General features: G+C 46.7%; 1 protein-coding gene across 1 annotated transcript in view; it reads left to right on the top strand.

The window, feature by feature from the left end:
• The window catches only part of LOC115320202 (calcium-activated chloride channel regulator 4A-like), a 76,827-nt gene that overhangs the window by 22,006 nt on the left and 35,645 nt on the right, over positions 1-19,176 (top strand). The window contains exon 2 of the mRNA XM_042286929.1: positions 16,714-16,999. Coding sequence (XP_042142863.1) covers positions 16,714-16,999 — 286 coding nt within the window. The remainder of the gene's footprint in view (positions 1-16,713; positions 17,000-19,176) is intronic.

The raw sequence follows: 19,176 nt of genomic DNA, 5'->3' as shown, positions 1-19,176 counted from the left end.
GGAGGGAATACTTCAGTCAATATTGACAGAATCTTTTTTTTTTTTAGCCTTCGTTGCAAGACTTGACAGAAAAAATGTGCCACAGCTTTGACAATCAGCTTTATTATTCGGCTTATATGAAAAAGTGGTAAAAAACAAACAAATGCGTATGAGTTGTGTGCAGTACCCGCTAGAAGGCCACAGTTGCTGTGACGTCGCGATAGAAAATCCTTTGTAATTCTTAATTCATTCAAACTTTATTCGGAATTAGCCGTTGAAATTAAAAGCTACGGCTAGGTGGCGTAAGCCACCGCCCGACTGTAAAAGGGTTCAGCGGCACCTATCCATCCAATACAACCTAGAAGATGATCCTGCGCATTACGTCATTGTTAGTGGATCGCTGGTGGATTCTCGAGCCGCCCAGGGCCCGTTTGCTCGAAGCCGGTTAACTCTAACCGCGGTTAAAAGTTAACCGCCCTTCCCTGCTAGGTACCCACAAGTACCTAGCCAAGTTTCACGAGGGCTGGATGAGCGATTGCTCCGTGTTTTATTATGGGGCGGTGGCTGGTGTCACCTACTGGCTGTAGCGAATATAAGTGGCTTCCGTGGAAAGGTTCCCGAAATGGGGGGACACAAAAAATGCGCGCTGCTTTGTTTTCGCGACGCAGCGCGGCATACATTTGAGCTTAAGAAACAATTTTCATTGCTCTTGGTACAAATAATCGGCAAGGTAAAACTAAATTAACCCTTGTTTGGAAATCTTCTAAATATTTGGCTTATGAAGTGAAGAAAAGCCTCGTTGAAATTTCCTTCCGACTTTGAAAGAGGACGACGAAGTTGAGTCCTAGAAACGATGAGAAAGAAGTGAGCAGTGAAAGGCGGGCGGTACACCGGCTGCATGGTTGGCCAGCATGTAAGAACTGAATATAACACCGTCATAAATTGAAAAACCTGTAACTCGGCTCCACTGAAAATTGACCTATTAAATTACCCGAACATCGAGAAGAACGCTGGAAGTGTAATTCTACGAGCCGAGCGCGCTGGCCTTCCACTTATAAAAGATTTGAAGTAAATAATCATAATAAATCTTTGACGAACGCCCGTGCACGGCAAAATTTGTTTCAGGCTTTTTGCTTCAGAACAGTTATTACTGCAGACGCCAGCAGGTGCAGCGCGTGTAACTACACTCGTAGCATGCACCTCGGTGTTTTTGAAATTTAGCAAGAGGTCTATGGGAACGCTCTATGCTTCTGCATGCTATCAATACCCGGCCGATTGAGTCAAGGCAATCCACTTTCCAAAGACGTTGCCATGCCGACAACTATCGCGTTCATTTAGGCTTAGGAACGGTCAGAGTCGAAAGTCTATCTAAAATATGCGGCGAGGTCATTGCTCATGATTTCCGTTTAAAGTGAGGTAAGGCAACGCGAAAACCTCCTGCACCATTCATTGCTGACTAACGCGCCCGCTACTGCAGCTACTACGACGTATTAGTTCCAAAGCGAGCGGAGCTCACTCACCGGGGCTCCGCCATGTTTCCCCGCCGTCCTTACTCTGGCGGTCACGTGACCCGAAATTCCCCGTCGTAGGGAAATCCGATTAACCGCGGTTAGTTAACCAGCTTCGAGCAAGTGGGCCCACGAGTTTAAGCCGCCCCGAGCGGAAAACACGCTAAGCTTGGCGAGGGTATACGGTGCAAGGCGCCAGACGCGGGTGTCTTGGCGTCGCCGCGTATTAGCGTCACACTTGTTGCGAGAAGCTGAAAGACGCGCCGGCGGCGACGCTAACGCGTCTCGCGCCGTTCGCCACAGGGCGAACTGCGGGGTACATGCTCGTGAGAATGAAGCCAAGAGACTTCGCCGGCAACACCCCATGGTGCGTGAACGCGACAGCGATACCGAACGACCGGGCCGTGACTGTGTACCTCATTCCAATATTTACGAGTCCTCAGCCGAGCACGCGCTTGTTCGTCGCTTCGGAAAGCGATCAAATCACGCGCCCCACGCACGAACACTGAAAATAGAGCAGGCCAGTAAACCAGGCGCTTTAGATTTTTTTTTTAAAGGTGCATAGAGAATTGCGAGCATGGCGCTCCGACTGGCGCCTCATGAGTGCAAGCACATGCAGCTTGCGCATGAACCATGAACCTATAGCTTTGGCAAGCTTGAACTTCCACGGGCTTGTTCACACGAGCATATACATGGCAGTATGCAGTGGCCTTGCTGGAAGTCGTCTATGCTGTAACGTTGGCTGTAGATTACGGTGCAACCCCACCCTTGGTTAGTGTCATTCTGATCCAATTGATGGCGGTGGGATCGCTTTCCAGACCTGTACATCAATGCGAAAAACCGTGTGCGGTGGGGCTTCGACAGAGGGGGGTATTTTTCTATATCTTGAAATTGACACCCCTGATCGTTTTCTTGTTTTTCTGTGCGCGAGCTTTCTGTGGAGCGCGCACGGCTGTGCCAGTTCTCGCGCAAGGGAGCCAGTTGCCTACGCTCCGAGCTCATGTCTGCAGCAAGTGTGGTCAGAACAAAACGAACAAGTTTTTCTGATCTAATGGAGAGACAAACACACGTCAAAATAACCGACGCGTGTAAAAATGTAAGGTTGCTTGTGCGTAAATAATACACCGGGGATTTCGGAGGCCAATTAGACATATTATAATGTGCTCAGATTTATATGTCGGGCCGGCACTTCTGTCGTAAATGTCTTTGGCTCTTTGTCAATTTCCAGGAAAACGTGATGACGTGATAGACTTGGGTTCGCAAATTCTATCTTGAGGAACTAAATACCTCAAAAATAAAAATAATAAACAATTTTTTGGGGCTACAGGTGTCTCATTTAGGTTGTTGGGTGTTTAGTTTGACCAAAACCAAGAGAGACTGGAAAACACACACACAAAAATAAGATCCAGGTTTAGATATTAAGCTTGGTAAACCGAAAGTAGGACTGGTGCGGGAGTCATAATAAAAGAATGCTAAGGTTAAAAATTAACTTGCAGCAATAACTGATAAAAATTAATTTTTATACGAGTTCAGCAATGAATTCAATGACTGGCCAGGCAAAGATTCTGGGTCTGTGGAAAGCGTTTGCACAAAGTTTAAGCAATTTATCAGTCTTAATTTAGTGATTTATACGCGAAAGTAGTGGTGTGTAAGAACAACAACAAAAAAAAAAGAAGAAATGCAAACGGAAGAGTTTGACTTTGCATAATCCGCGAAGTACAATCCGCGAAATGGAATGCTCCTTGGTTACTTTGGTCTCTAATGCATGTAGCACACAAAAGAGCACAAGTTCAATCGCAGTGGGAAACGAAAATAATGATAAACAAGTCTGTAATCACGTGAAAACTGAGGGCTATGCACATTCGCAGATGGTAAGTTTTCGTTCACTAAATACATCACCAGTAAAGTACTTGGTTTTAAGGTGCGAGCGAAGCGGCACAAGCGCGATCATGCAGCCCTGAGCTGCCCTTCCAGTGAACAAGACCACCGTCCAAAGCATGAAGCTCGCTTTATAGCCTTTGGTGCGCTCAAATTTTTTAAAACACAATTATAACGAATTATATTATTTCATCTATTTTTATTAGTGCGTCTGTTTTCTTTTTTTTGTATGTGACTTTTGCGTTCACGTGCCATTTTCTTAGTCATAAAATATTTCTCCAGATGGTCGACAACTATAGTTTGTTTCATCATAGTAAGAGCCGCATAATCAAAGATGTGGACAAAAAAAAAAAAAAAAGAACGCGAACTCGCGAACACCATTAAACATGTAATGTAACCGCGCATTCGACAATAGTCGTTAGTTTTTTAGAGCAGGAGTTTCGCCGAACGACGTTCTTACACGTTGTAGATTATAAAAAGTGCAGTACAACTGTTCGCTCGGGGTCTTTAACGTACAGTACATTACGCAGTACACGCGATACACGATCGAATGACGGTAGGATGCAGATGCGCAACAGAACCCAGGGTCCCTGCTAAAGACCTTTGATAAAGGCGTTTTAGAGCGCAGCTCTTAGGAGCCCGTTTCCGGCTTGAGCGGCGTCGGCGTCGCCGTCGGCGTAACCGCGCGGTGCATTATGGGTAAATTTCCCCGAAGGAACCCGAGGTCCTCCCGAGGTCCTCCCGAAGGAACCCGAGGTCCTTCGGGAGGACCTCGGGTTCCTCTGGGAGGACCTCGGAAGGACCTCGGGTTCCTTCGAGAGGACCTCGGAAGGACCTCGGGTTCCTTCGGGAGGGCCTCGGGAGGACCTCGGGCTCCTTTGGGAGGACCTCGGGAGGACCTCGGGTTCCTTCGGGAGGACCTAGGGGGGGGGGGGGGTCACGTGACGATGACGTCATCAGTGATGATGACGATGACGATGCGGATGCTGATGACGTCATCAGTGACGTGACCCCCCCAGGACCTCGGGTTCCTTCGGGAGGACCTCGGAAGCACCTCGGGTGTCTTCGGGAGGACCTCGGAAGGACCTCGGGTTCCTTCGGAAGGACCTCGGAAGGACCTCGGGTTCCTTTGGGAGGACCTCGGAAGGACCTCGGGTTCCTTCGGGAGGACCTCGGGAGGACCTCGGGTTCCTGCGGGAGGACCTAGGGGGGGGGGGGGTCACGTGACCTGGGAGGTCACGTGACCCCTCCCCCGAGGTCACGTGATCTCCCAGGTCACGTGATCTCCCAGGTCACGTGACCTCCGAGGCCACGTGACCCACCCCCCTTCCGAGGTCAACTGATCCCCCCAGTACCCTTTCCTCCTCCTCCTCAAGAGCTGCGCTCAAATTCGGCGTTACAGGGAGTTGTAAACGGCTTTCATTTTTTTTTTACAAGTAACGCTAAGCATTGTTGTGGAAACGCGCAAGACACGTGCCGCTAGCGGGTGCTACACCGCCATTCGCTTTCAAGGGCCTGTCATTTTAGTGCCGCGGCGCCATTTGCCTCCAAGGGCCGCTCGAGACACGGGCCTCGTGCACTGGCACCTTTGAGGTTACTTGAAAGACCAACGCAAACACATCAAAGGGCTGTAGTCCCTACAGGTTCTGCAGTGTGAGCTCCGTTCTTTGAACACAGCTCGCACTCGCGCGTTTCTCCACATGCTTTGTTCTGCGGTGCCACAACACACTTGGCCAACGATCCCCCACCGCGCTTGGTTTAGCCTGTGAGCTAAAACCAAATGAGCTACGCTTAGAGTATCGGCACTCTTTCCCCCGATATTTTTGTGGGCGCCACCATCTTTGTGGTTAGTAGAAATCAAACGCAACTGCCGATCGTCATGATTAAAAAGTGCGACTTCCTTAGCATTCGTTTCGGTGTTAGGAAGCTCACGTAATATTGCTTTCCTCTGTCACGAACTGTTTAAACACTTGTGCAGGACGGAAAAGCGTTTCCTGAGATTTCAGATGAAACTTCAGATAACTGACAACGATCATTTTAAGCACCAAGATGTGTATGATGCGTAGCTTATTTAGTGGCTCTAGTTTATCCCGACCGCACCGGCACTGGAAAAGAACGAACTGCTTGACCTCGCGCTCTTGGCGCTGCTTCAGTGGCTTCATCAGCCCGTAGCTTTGGCTGCGCTCCGATCTAAGGTAAAGCAAAGCAAAAATTTATCATCTTAGGGTTTTACAAGCCAAGCCAACTAAAATCACTTAACACGCCCCAACAAAACAAAAAAAAAATTGCGAGTTTATTTTGAATAACTGGAAATCTTTTGACGTGCAGCCGAAATCTCACATGGGCCTCCGTCAGATTGCGGGCACCTCGGACGATATTTAAATCCGACAGATGCGAATTCATGGGCCAGCGCGTTGGCTCAGAGACACTGAGACGTTCTAATATTTTGTGTTTTGTTTTAATATCATTGCTACTTAAGAGCCACCGAAGTGGTTTTTGAAACAGAATGCAGTCGAACCATTCCGACAAACATAGTTTGATTGCGAGAAAGATTTTTGCAAGTGATAAAAACATCCAAATTTTTTCGCATACGTCGCGGAATCCCAAATGACGGAATGCCCTCCATGGCGCCCATTTCATTTGGATCTGGTCAGGCATGTGTACCGACGCACAGTAGAACGCGCACAAAAAGCAGCTGTGGTGCAGCCGCAACCTCGTGCTTGTTGTTCTGACATCTCTGGCTCGCTCACTGCGGGCATCCAGGCACACGACACCCTGACATCTGGCGCTTTTTCTGCCTTTCATCTGGCGTTCCAGCGGCACACGACAAAAAATGCACGTCAAGCTATTTTTGAACACCTCTCGCCATCTATATTCTATATTAAGAAACGGCAACTTGCCGTAACTGAATGGGAAAAGTTTGAGGTCTGATAACATTCTTAAAGTGTGATATATCAATATGGAAGTTCCGGAAAATGTAATATCGAAGGATGCTTAATAATTTAATGTCTCGTAATTTTGATTAGTTGACGTGATTCCGTTTTTATAGCACCATAAAACAATACTATTTTAAACTTTATTTCTATTTTAAAATATACATTATCTGTACAATTCGTTGATTACATTTTAATTTACTATATCCAGCCGAATGCTCACGTAAAATATCGTAGATGATAGGACGTTATAACTCGAGAAATAAATGTTTTTCAATATTAGGGACTGTGGTGTATTATAGGCTGTATAATGAACTAACAAATGAAAATAATCGCAGTATCGAGGCACAAAAATAATGTTGAAAAACATCTCTTTAATTTGACATTAATTTTATAATTCTAAAATACATCGAAAGAAAGTTATAAACCGTCACAAAAAGCACCAAAACGTCATGCACGTTGGGGTTGCACCTTAACAGAGGCCTGTTCTTTATTTTCAGTTTTATTTTTTTACATCTTGAGCATTACCTTATCACGGACTCACTACGAAGTCTGTGAAAGCGCAAGAGGCTTGCTTTGACTGCCTGAACTGAAGCACTCGCTCCACGAGCGCTTGTTCAGCCACCGAGGCTTCAACTAAAGCAACCATAGCTCGAGCTTTTAGCATCCTCGGCTAACAATAGTCCATGGGTGAGACGAAGTATAGAGCGACGAACAGAAACAACCCACACCGACAAGCCCCAAGCACGTGCGGAATTTCGCGCGAATACCTTAAGCCTAGTTCACATGCAGCGGTTTTGGCCCTAGAGCGGCGCGATTTTTGCCGTCGCGGCGCTCTGGCCAGCACCAGCAATTCTGCGGCACGAGCGCCGCGACGGCAGAAATCGCGCCGCTTTAGGGCCAAAATCGCTGCATGTGAAACACGCTTTAGACAGGCTAGCAATATCTCTGTCCTCGTAAAGTAAGCACGAGCATAGCCACCTCTATTAGCGGCGAGATGTTTTGGTGGCGCCCTCCTGCGGTTCCCTCTTGTGACGTCATTACCTTGCGAACAACAAGTTCGATGGTGTTTGTAAATAGCATGGTGGAAGCTTGAAATTATTGAGCTCTCAAAGCAACACTGCCAACACCGTCAAAATTAAAGTTCTTACATTCCTCTTATTTCCGTCGATGATAAATCCTTTGCTGACGTCATAGTGAGCATTCGGCCAATCGTGAAAGGCCGACCACAGCGACGCTTTCGATCGCGCACGTCGCCAATACTCACAGAGCTTGGCAGTTTGTCGACGGAGCCATTGAGCGAGATGTCGCAGATTTGGAGCGCGAGGATCTGGTAGCAGAGATGCATCAAAGAGCCGCTTCGCGGGAGCCTGGACGTCAGCGCACAAGTTTTGCAGCGGCGAGGACCCGAAGCACACTTGTTCGCTCGGGAAAAGTGTGTTTCGACGTCTCACCGCAGCGGGGCGCCAGTAACATGGCTCTCCTTATAGATTTAATAAAGTCATTGGGTTTTAGAGACAGCGAAGGGACAGTGGATTTCAAGACCGTAGAGATTACCAAGCAAAGATTAAGTGAATGGTGGGAGAAATCGAGAGAAAACTAGGTATTTCTTATTCACTGATGGCAAGGGGGTTTCATAGCCTCACTTTCCTTGCACTGCGGAGTGAATATAGATTTCACATTTAAATATTCTAAGCTTAAATGGTAAAACAAAATGGCTAGGTGGCGTAAGCGACCGCCCGATCCAAAGGGCTCAGCCGTATTCATCCATCCATCCATCCATCCTCTCATCCGTTGTCTTCCGCTCCTAGGTTTTCCATTTCGGCGGCCCCTTCTCGTGGCGATCTGCCAGGCTCTGTCAGCATATAGGAGGCTATGCTTCTACCTAACATAAGAAAACGTAAGAAAACGTTGATCTGTGAACCAGCCTTTATTTTTGTGGCGGAGTCCCCCCTGAATGACAAAGAAACGCAACCGACACTGACCAGCAGCAAGCTCGAGAATGTGTCTTTGGGAGGCTTGCAATCACTCGTGCCATAGCCTCCTATAGGGGCGTTCAAGTCACTCCTATAGAAGTGACTTGATCGAACGACGTTTTAGCGAACGAAGCCCCGCTGATGATGTTTCATCGAACGACACTTTAGCGAATGGTGGTGTTCATTTGACCGAACAATGGATTAGCGATGCCGTTCTACCGACACCGATTTATCGAATCCCTTTAGAACTGCGTTTAGGGAAACTAGCAACCTGCTTGCTTCCCTTCAAACCAAAATCAACTTCATTGCGTGTTTGAAACTCCTGACAGCTATACAAGGGAGGAGATAACTTGAAAGATGTGCGCAGTTCGTGTTAAAGCCCCTGTATTTGGGAAAAGTGGTGTATCCTCTTCTGTACTCCTAAACTGCGATCGAAGATGTCAGATGAACACTTTGAGAATGTTCTGATTCTAAAGCCAAATAGACGGCTTACGTGAAAAAGATAACGTGCCCTGGACTTTTTATGTGAATGCGGTTGTCGGCGGTGTGTTCGAAAGCGTCGGAGGACAATAAAGGACGTCCAGCTCATAGTTCAGTTCAAAAGGCATATATCCTTTTATTTCTCGTGGCTCCCAAGGCCACGCGGTAGCGTGAGCAGGCGCGCTCACCGGCACCGTGCTCGGCGCAGTGGAGCCTCGGTTGTTTTTAGTCTGCAGGTACATTCACTCGGGTGTTTTCTACAACCCGTGTGGTTGTAGCACCTGTCGTCTCTGCTACAGAACCCCCCCCCCCCCCCCCCCCTAGTGTCGTGGAGCAACCCCTGTGGTTGTGGCCCACGTCACGGTCCTTTGGGGAGTCGGTGGTTTAACGGAAGCTTTTACTTGAGCAGGTGTGACGGCTGATGAATGGTGCAGGAGCACAAGGTCTGTCAGGGAAGAGTCCAAGTATGCGGGTTTTACTCGATCGAGTGCGACCACGTCATGACCACCATTGATGTTGACCGTACAAGTTTTTTCGGTGCATGAAATTACTTTGAATGGTCCGTCGTACGGGGGAATGAGAGGTGTGCGTACCGTATCCCGACTCATTAATACGTGAGGGCACGTATCCAGATCTTCACTTATAAAAATCCGTCTTTGTCTTGGTGGGACCGGCCGTAGGGTAGTGAAGAATTTTCTCCTCTCTTCAAGGTATGAAGCTATGTCAGGCTGTGCGTATGGTGGGCGCGTAAAAAAATCTCCTGGTAATCGAAGTGTTGTGCCGTAAACCAGTTCGGCTGAGGTGCAAGTTAAATCCGTCTTAAAGGTGCCGCGAATTCCAAGGAGAACAAGAGGAAGATGGTTGACCCAATGGTTTCAATCTTCTCTAGTCATGAGTGCCGTCTTGAGTTGGTGATGTAGGCGCTCAACCATACCATTTTCGGCAGGATGGTACGATGTTGTGTGGTTGTGGCACCTGCCGTCTCTGATACATGGTTTTCCTCATTTGTCTCATTGACACCAATAAAAGCATTTATCGAACTCATTTTTTGTGGCTATACTTAATATAAAAAGCTTTACTTTCAATATATTCCGACAAATTTTAGGAAAACAAATAAAGAAAATATTTTTGAAGTAACTGTACCTGTCCCCCTAGGTACATTTTAAGTGAGTACCAAGGTACGTGCCTAGGTAACCTTTTATATGAGTAACTGTAATTGTCTCTAAGCTACATTTTTGAAGTAACTTTTACTACCCTGGCTCTGACCTCGCTCTTCTAGCCTCTGCTACGCTGGAAATTGCAATCGAACGAAACATAGATGCTCTACTCGGAAAAGTGTAATGACCCAAGTTCGATACACGACCTACAAATATTATTTGTGTCGGCCTGAAGCGCTGCTCAAGACAAGAGAGCAACGGGCCCATTGAGAAACCCTACACTGTTAGCAAAAATAACACGCCCAGACGTGTAAACCGTTGTACCATAGCGGACACGTCGAAACGTGTTCGTTTTAGACACAGCCATGTGTGTTTTTCGTCTACACACGAGGTGCCGTGTAAACTTATCACGATACACCATGTCTGTCTTCCGCAAAACACGTTTCGAGCGTGTTCAACATGAAACATGGCGGCCAGCGGCCGAGAACAGGCGAGAGGTGAGCCCAGCGAGCCGCGCGCCTTTCAGCCGAATTGAAAGCACACAGTACGCGTTAGTTCTCGATCGATGTGTTTTATACACAGTAAAGTCTCCAAGCGGCGGACTTCGCTTCGTGCAAAGGTACGTGTGTGCGTCGTCGGCGGTCGGTAGCGTCGGTAGCTTCAACGGAGCCGCTAGAAAAAAAAAAAAAAAAAACGAGTGCCGAACTCACATGGATAAATAACTTGAGCAATCTATTTAGAATCGGGCGGTAACTTGCGCCACCTATCGAGATTTCTAGCAGCCTATATTTAAAAAAAAGACGAGTATGTTATTACACTGCGCATGACCACGACTAGACAGCAACGACAGTAACCCTACATACAACGGAGGCAATACCAGTACCACGTACTACACAGCGCCGACATGTACACAAACACAACAACGACACTATACCCGACACTTCCTGCTTGTTATTCATTTCTCCCCGCGGCGCATATAAGCTTGACATGTGCGGGTGAGCTCTTTGGTCGCTGACCATTACAGATTTATAGAAGAAGACACAAAACACGGCGCAATGGACAGCCGTGTGTTAGAACTGTTTGCCTTTAAAAAGTATGGAGGCACAATCTATAATGTTAGTCCGTTGCGACAAATAACGATATATTAACAATAAATCTTAAACCGGTCACGAAAAAGTTCAAATTTTTGTTATTTTTTTGCTTGACCAGCGTTATGAGCAGTCCGACTAGCTTGAATCAGATAGGAAAAAAAAATTATTGAGATTTTGTCATTGCGTATAAAATAATAAATGAAAATGATCCTTGCGCAAAGCATTTTCTATATATTTTTGTGACGGACATCCGCCCAACATTTCACTTCCGTTAGTTGCAGTACGGGAGCAGACGCCTTCACTTTTGGGGCGTTTTGATGCAGTTTGTTGTCGTATGTCGTGTCGGTGTCGAGTGGAGCGGTGGGGCTTGGGAGTTTGTGACCGGTGTTATTCGTGAACACTGGTGTGGGGCGCTAATGTGTCTTTTTTTTTTTTATATATTGCCATCACCCCGAACTTTCAAGATACACGGGCCCGTAGCACTGCATTATGCTGAATCACGAGCTCCTTATCTGTTGACGTCGCTTTCCTGGTACCACTCGTGGATACTGCAAGCGTTTAAACAGTGTGCACCGTCTCGCCTATATCCCCGGTGACGTACTCAACCTGTTGAAACTTATTGCTTCCGTCATTTTGGAGTACGCAAGGCAGTTATCTCGTTGGTCTGGTTTCGGTTATAAAAGCAAGGCAAAACGGTCGTAGTTCCCGCCCTCAGTACACGTTGCACATCTTCCACACTTTGACACCGGATAACTGAATGAACGAGGATTTACATTCACTTCCGAGGTTACTCTCGCCGCTTCCTCACCGTTGAGCAGCAGGAAGAGCTGGCGACAAGCCGCGGATGAAAGGCTTGAGCATCAACAGCCCAAGCGCACTCCGTGCCGATGCGGGCGACGCGGGTTTCTGTCAACCGGGAGGCCAGCACAAACCGTGACCGTTCCAGCTCTTCATCAAGACACGGTGTTGCAGAGAGCAGGATAAAATACAACTACACGGATCACCGAAGCAAAGGCACGGCTATCGTAAATCTTGGCTTGTAATTGCGCCTTTCTAGTAGATCATCTTTTTCGTTTTGCTGGAGAGACACAAACGACGGGCATAACAAAATCGCTTGCATATTCCGCATACCTCACAAAAGCATTGACCCCGTCACCTTGCGAAAAGCGCGAAACATGGAGTCCACACAGTCCTAAGCTTCCCCTGTTTTTTTACCTGCGTTAGAGCAGTTTGTACCTGCTAGTAGATATGCCTACTGAAACTGAAACAGGGCAGTGCCACAGAGAAAGAGACAAAGTTAGGAAAGCTTGCTCGCTCTCCAATTTCTCAACTCTCAAGTGATTGTACCATAATAAATGCACCAACGCTTCTTCCCAAAATAAAGAAAAAGCACTACGTTCACTGTGTAAAGAATGTTCTCAGTACATGCATCTGTGGGGAGGTAGGAAACCTTGCCAATTTATTCACGCTGCATGATGGGCGCAACACACTCCTTGCAGGACCGAATCATCTACTCGAGCGGTGTGCGTCGCTGTACAAACGCAGTTTAACACGAAGTATAAAAACGGCAGATTTAGGACAACAATCCGGAGTCCCTTATTCAATTAAAACGACGTAATTTTGTTGAAAACGCCCGCTGCTTCTTACTCACGGTATCTGTCGGATTACTTCCACAGTTTGAAATGAAACGAAAAAAGATTTACTTTTAAAAACGCTCACTGCGTCCTCCCGGACCAGCTGGACCGGATCAGCTGACGACGACGGGACTGAACCCGTTGAACCTCCACCCCGCAACAAAGAATTTGCGCTCCGTGTTAAAAGCGCGGTTCAAACAGACCCGGAACACAAAGCACCGCACCACACACGACGAACTTTTCAGCTCTTTTTCGCATCGCCGTGTTGCACCAAACAGAACGAGATCGCCGAAGTCAACGCCGCGCTGTCGCGAACCTTGGCTTGTGGTTGCGCACTCGTAAACCCTGTGGCTCTCTTCGCTTTCAAAGCACTCACGACGATTACGATTGATACTTTCCGTCTTCTGGGAACATCACAGGGGCACTTCTCCGGTCACGTCTTCGCAACATGTGCTTGCAAACCTACGAGCTTCTAGCGTCCCGACAAACCAAAACAATACCGGCGCCATGCTAAACGTGCGTTGTTTCCAGATTTTTACCGACCAAACAAAGGTAACGGAAGCAAACCGGCTCTAGCTTCCAGCGTACATCAGCGTTGCGCCGTGGCCAGATTTTCTCTGTCAGCTCTAACTTAAAGATGACCTACAGACGCAGCAACTGGTATACATTTTTAATACGGCGGCCACTACGGAGCGCCGTAAAGGCTGAGGAGGGTGCATAATAAGTAGGGTGTGTACTTTCCGGTGTTTATTTGTAAGAAAAATCGGCGGATGTTTTTCGGTGTTTATTTTTTTTCAAAACACCGGTGTATTTCGGTGGAACGTCTCACGACAAGGCTAAAATCGGTGATTATTGGTGGAAAAAAATGCGATTGATCACAGACAGAGAGTTCCAATTTTATTCACATATTTCATACACTTCTTTTTTAGGAAGCATCTTTTTCTCACACTTGGTTATTATAGCAGATGCAAGCATACTTTGAGAGGCTTGCGTCTGTCATGGCAGCAAGTTGCTTGCGGTTCAAACCCACAATTATGAAAACGCACGCTCCTGTATGACACGGACGTTGGCAGTGTCTTCCAGGAACCACAGCAACCTCTGAATACGTGGCTTGCACCGACATCACTTGGCCAGACACAATGGGGAAAGGGCAAGAGAGCCTACCCTCCTCCGCGTTAATTGTTCCACAAAAGGGGGCCATGGGAGATACAATAGGGGAAAGGCGTGTGACAGCTTAGCTTCCACTGCGTTCACTAGACGCTTTTGACCCCCAGAAAGGAGGGCGGACTGACGCCATGTGCAAGTCATGTATAAACACTGGAAGGATGCAGGATCCACGAGATAACACGCTTGACGCACCTCTACGGGGAAAAGGTTTCGCTAGGTCGGATTCATGCCACGACCGGTGTTTATCGGTTTTAACCAGAACGAAAAAATCCAACCACCGGTGTTTTTCGGTTTTAACCGATTTTATATTTTCGTCACCGACGGATGTTTATCGGTGTTTTTCGGTTAAAACCGGAAAATACACACCCTAATAATAAGCGACGGCACCTTCGCTTGCAGTTGACGGGTTGAAGGCAAAACGAAACCAACTGCAATATCACGTGTTCAGATAGAGGGCACGCTTTTTATTCCAATTTTAACTGTTTAAACGAGTAATTTGTCCCATAATTTTACTTGTGGTATGTAAGAAACCATTATCAAGACCCCTAAAATAAATACAAACATGGGCGACATGAGGAAAGCCGCACTGCCATCGACCAGAATCAATGGCAGGAATGGCAGCGAGCGCGATAAGCGCGGGGTTCGCCACGTCCCGCGACATGGCGTAGTTGCTTTTGGTGCATATCTGTCTCCGAGACATGTTTCTTTGCGTGGCATTTCTCTCAACGATCCTTTCTAGATGTGTCCCCAAGCATTCCGGTGCTTCGATAGCCGGCAGTGCTGCGGTCGTCGTCGGGGGTAATGCGTGTTTTCGAGGACGGCTACACGGCTATGCGTGTATGACCGAACCAAAACACGTTTCTTACAACCTCGCATGATTTTTGATCGAATTATTCGTTACTGAACGTGTAAATTTATGGTAATTTGTGTAAATAGCGTGTTTTTCACCCCAAATATTCGCTAAATACATGGTACTTGCTAACAGTGTAGTTCTAACAGAGCACTGTGGACGATACAATAGTCTTCACGACGTAGCAAAGAATCCTTCCCGTGGTTCCCTCTATTTTAAATACGTAAAACTTAATATTGAACGCCCTGTATAAACGTTAAAGTAAATATAACTTTTTCTGATAAATGCCTTACTTAGATTTCCTCGTTACATTACTTAGATTCACTCGTCTTTATGTAGAGGTGGAGTCTGTCGCAGATGTTGACAGTCTATACTTTGTTTCAGCTTAAGTCTAGACGCAGTTGATCCTACGAGCGCGAGCATGTGGCCCTGGACAGTGCTTTCACAACACGAGTGTGCGTGCTTGGCAGGAATGCTGAAAGCCCGGAGCTCGCGCTCGCAGCATCGGCTGCGTCTGTACTTCAGCTGAAACGAAGTATAGCTACTGCAGATGGGAACTTCGGGAGCCAAACCGAACAATCTTGACCACATAGGTCTGCAAACTTTTATGTTATAGATGTACACACATTTATCTTCTCGTATATATTTTTCCATCCTTCCGATTGACTACTTATCCAGGAACGAACAGCCTATTTAAGCACTCGAAAGGCTAATTTCACGTCAAACTGGTAGTTTACAGCCGGAGCTCAATTGATCTAACCTAATTTATATATATCTCAAAGCTCACTTTCGTATGTTCTAACGCTGCAGTTTAGCAGTAGCTAGTTGGTGTTTTCGCTCCTTAGATATATTAAAGAACAAACGTGCTTTCATGAACTTAAAACGCCAATTTTCCCAAGGACAAACCAAACTTGAGATATTAGTGGCAATGCAAAAGAACCTCGCGGTGGGCCTTTATCCTGATCCATACGATACGAACTTTACTTCATATTTCGTATTTACAACGCCGAAAACCGCAATTCACATCAGGCTTTACTTCCCCGGCGAGTGACGTCGCGAGAAATTGCAAGTTAAACCGCACCATGTGAACCAGGCGTTAGGAACGTTCGATGTTTTAAAAGAGAGAAGTATCAAAGAGAATTGTTTTGACTTTGCAAAATTGTTCCCTGGTTTCTTAAAAAAAGAAAATTAAAATGTCCAACGAGAACGCCTTTCACTTTTGATATAAGAATACTTAACTCAGTAGTAAGCAACAGAAAATGTGTGGCTTTTATTTCTAACTTGTGATCAAGAAAATTGTGCTTTTTAGTGTTATAAACAAATTCAACCTCTAGCGTCATTTTTTCTCGTAAGTTCCAGTGAGTAGTATGCAAAGAGGATATTCGCAATCCACGTAAATTGAGCTAAATCTAGCGGATGATGAATGTCTTTATCTTCAATTTATTTTTTGTTTAAAGTCCAGGATAAAGCAGACTTAGAGGATTGCATAATCACGTAGGTTCATCTTAATTGGCCGTCGTTGCCCCAAATTTAATTTTTTTTACGCGTCAAACTTCTTAATACCTGCTTCTAAATGATTCTAAAAATTTCCTATCTACTGTCTGTCAGAACACGTAAATGGTGAGGTTAAAGTCTCCATCCAGAACCACGAGAATGAATAGATGGATGCCTAAGGCTGAACACTTTTCCTCTGGCGGCGGCTTGCGCTACTTAATTGCAGGGTTTCAGGGTGCATCGAATAAGCCAGTACCGCTTCCAGAATGTGACCACGGATTGACTAATGCGAATGGGTCGATCTGACGCAAAGGGGCCACATTTGGTCCTGCTGCTTTATTGCGTGCAGAACTAGTTCGTCTGTCGAAAAGCTGTTCTTGTGTGATTTCATGAACATTGACGCAAGGAAGCGCTTACGAAAGCAACCAAAATATTGACCTAATATAGAGGATGTCTCCACTTTGGATGCGGCGCTGGCATTAAGGCACCACATGAGAGAACTTACGCTACGCCATCTATCGATGGCAATAAACGGCTGTCTGCTGACCCTATTTCTCTGCACGCAGGCTTTATTCAGAAAGGCATCTGCTTTCCTCCTGGCGGCCACAAAAGGAAAATTCTACTTCAAGGAAGTCATAATCAGTGTGCCCAGCAGGTGGCCACCAATGGGCCGCAAGAAGGTCTGGGAGGACCTGTTTAACCAAGCCGACGTCCAGGTGGTCTCTGGCTTGAAAGAACCGGACACTCTGAATCCGAGTCGTTCCTTTCCGGGGGACTTTAATCCAGTCCGGTTTCCGTCCGAGTTTGTCCGCGACTTGAACTCAACAACAACCAAGAAGTTCGGGAAACCAGGTGAGCGACAGAGCCGCGCTAAAAACGCTGAATGTCACTGAGTACCTTAGGTAAAAACGAATGCATTAAAATATACTAAGTTTGTAATGTTATTAATCTGTCGCGAAGGGAGTACCGTATTTACTCGAGTAATAGCCGCACTATTTATGAACAAGTCCCGTGTGTCCGCTTTCCCACAGAACAAATATACAGCCAATCATTGCGTTGCGCCTAAATAACATAGCGAATAACCAGATCGAGAACACGATGGTCCATACAAATGCAACCTTCGCAGATGGTATCTTCGCACGAAGACGTAATCTCTGTCCTGTAAACAGCTGGAATCATGCTGTCGATCGCGGTGATTGGCAACCTGCGTGCTCCGCGAAAAAGCGAACGCTCAGGTTTTCTTCATAAACGGTGCGGCTATTACTCGAGTAAATACGGTATATGTTGTTTTTACTATACGTATCTATTACACGTATATTGTTTATATGCACAGTATAGCTCCCAGACTGGGGTTGCTCGTTCCCTACTCTTCAGATACTAAGTCTATTATTAAATGTCAACTTCTGACACTAAAAGTATAGCGAGACTATTCTTGAAGTGATCATTTAGTTTGTGAAGCTTCAATAATAGTGTTCTTTCAGTTAATTGGATTTCCATCAAAGGCAGGAACACGTTTTGTTAAAAAAGGTTCCCAAGATGGCACCTACTGGCGGCCGGATTGTTCACGTCACTGCATATCCGTGAATCGTCCATCTCCCAAGCGCACTCACATGAAAGCCGTGAGGAGATGACGACAGCGAGGACGGACCGAACCACTTCGCGAATCAACAGTGCCACACACCGAGCTCACTGCGGTGCCGCTCTCCAAGAGAGAAAACGATGTTTGTCGCTGCGGCTGCAGCACCATCATGTCACTACGAAGATAGAGTCGTCGTGTTTCACAGTTACGTACCAAGCAAGACCGAATACCGTAAAAAGCTAGAGCAAAGCGCCCTTTGCTTTTCTGATCCGTGGGTATAACTATGGTCCCGTTCGAGGAGGCTCGCCGTAGACAGTCATTGAATCCCGAAAGAGTAGCGCTATTGCCTTCCTTGCCTGCTGCAGGACACAAACTGACCCTAAAGGCTGAACTCCATGGGGCGTATATTCTGCGAATAACCGACGGATTTTGTCCGGCGGCGTTCGGTCTGCGCTAGGAATCAACACAGTGGCTGCTACGTCGCGCGCAAAGCAAGCGTGATGTCGGGCGGCGTTCGCCAGTTATTCGCCACATAATTCGTTCCATGGAGTTCATTCAACCTTAACATAGTGGCGACCGAAATTTCGCAAGATTATTGGCTGATGGGTATTTGTTGCCATGGTAATCACCATTTCGTTTACTTTTCCCCACATCGAAGCATCAAAAGCGTCCTGTAAAAGTGCGATATGAAGCATCATTGCACTAAAAGTGATCTTTGCCAATATAAACGTCATTGGCACTGTGTATGCAATCAACGAAGAAAGTATGCTGATTTCCACAGATTTTTTACAATAATATTCTTCTTGCATTTTTCAAGAAAGGCAAATTATGTTTCCATGCCACGAAGCACAGATGCCGCATTGAAGCGAAGATGCAGGCTTGCTTGGCCGGTGTGGATAAACAATCTGGGCATACAGAAAATGCCTTTACAAAGCAACCTGTCACCGCGAATCGGATCGGCTCACTAAGAATGGAGAGATCGAGGAGAAACTGCTGATTCCAAGGACCAAAATGGCGACCATACGAGGAGTTTGGCGCTACTTTCTTCGGATCCAGTTACTTTATACGATAGAAGCGGCGATGCCCTGAGCTCGCAGAGGGACGTTTTCAAATGCGTTCACGCTCAGCTTGCTCGCGCAGAACGCACCAGTACGCAAGAGCCGCAAAAACGCTCTGTGTAAATCAGGGGTTGGCTGGGAGGGCCGGAGAGATCGCAGCGTGCTAGATGAGTTTTCCTAGAAGCTTCTTCACATGGACCCGGTGAAGTATCAGAACCTGCAGCGCGTCAGAGACATAATTCCAGCAGCTCCTATCAAGCGTGTAACTAAAAATCGCGTGACGAAGGTGTAATGAAACCAACGCCAGTGGCCATCTCTGTTCAGCCCGTTTTCGAGCACAAATCGAGTTGTTAAAACCTTACAGTTTGTCGGGGGTGCTCGAAAGTGTTCTT

The sequence above is a fragment of the Ixodes scapularis genome, unplaced genomic scaffold (genome assembly GCF_016920785.2).
Source record: "Ixodes scapularis isolate PalLabHiFi unplaced genomic scaffold, ASM1692078v2 PGA_scaffold8__174_contigs__length_109621045, whole genome shotgun sequence".
Classification (NCBI taxonomy): domain Eukaryota; kingdom Metazoa; phylum Arthropoda; class Arachnida; order Ixodida; family Ixodidae; genus Ixodes; species Ixodes scapularis.
Note: the sequence above shows the minus strand (reverse complement) of the source record. Positions and strands in the feature narration are given on the sequence as shown.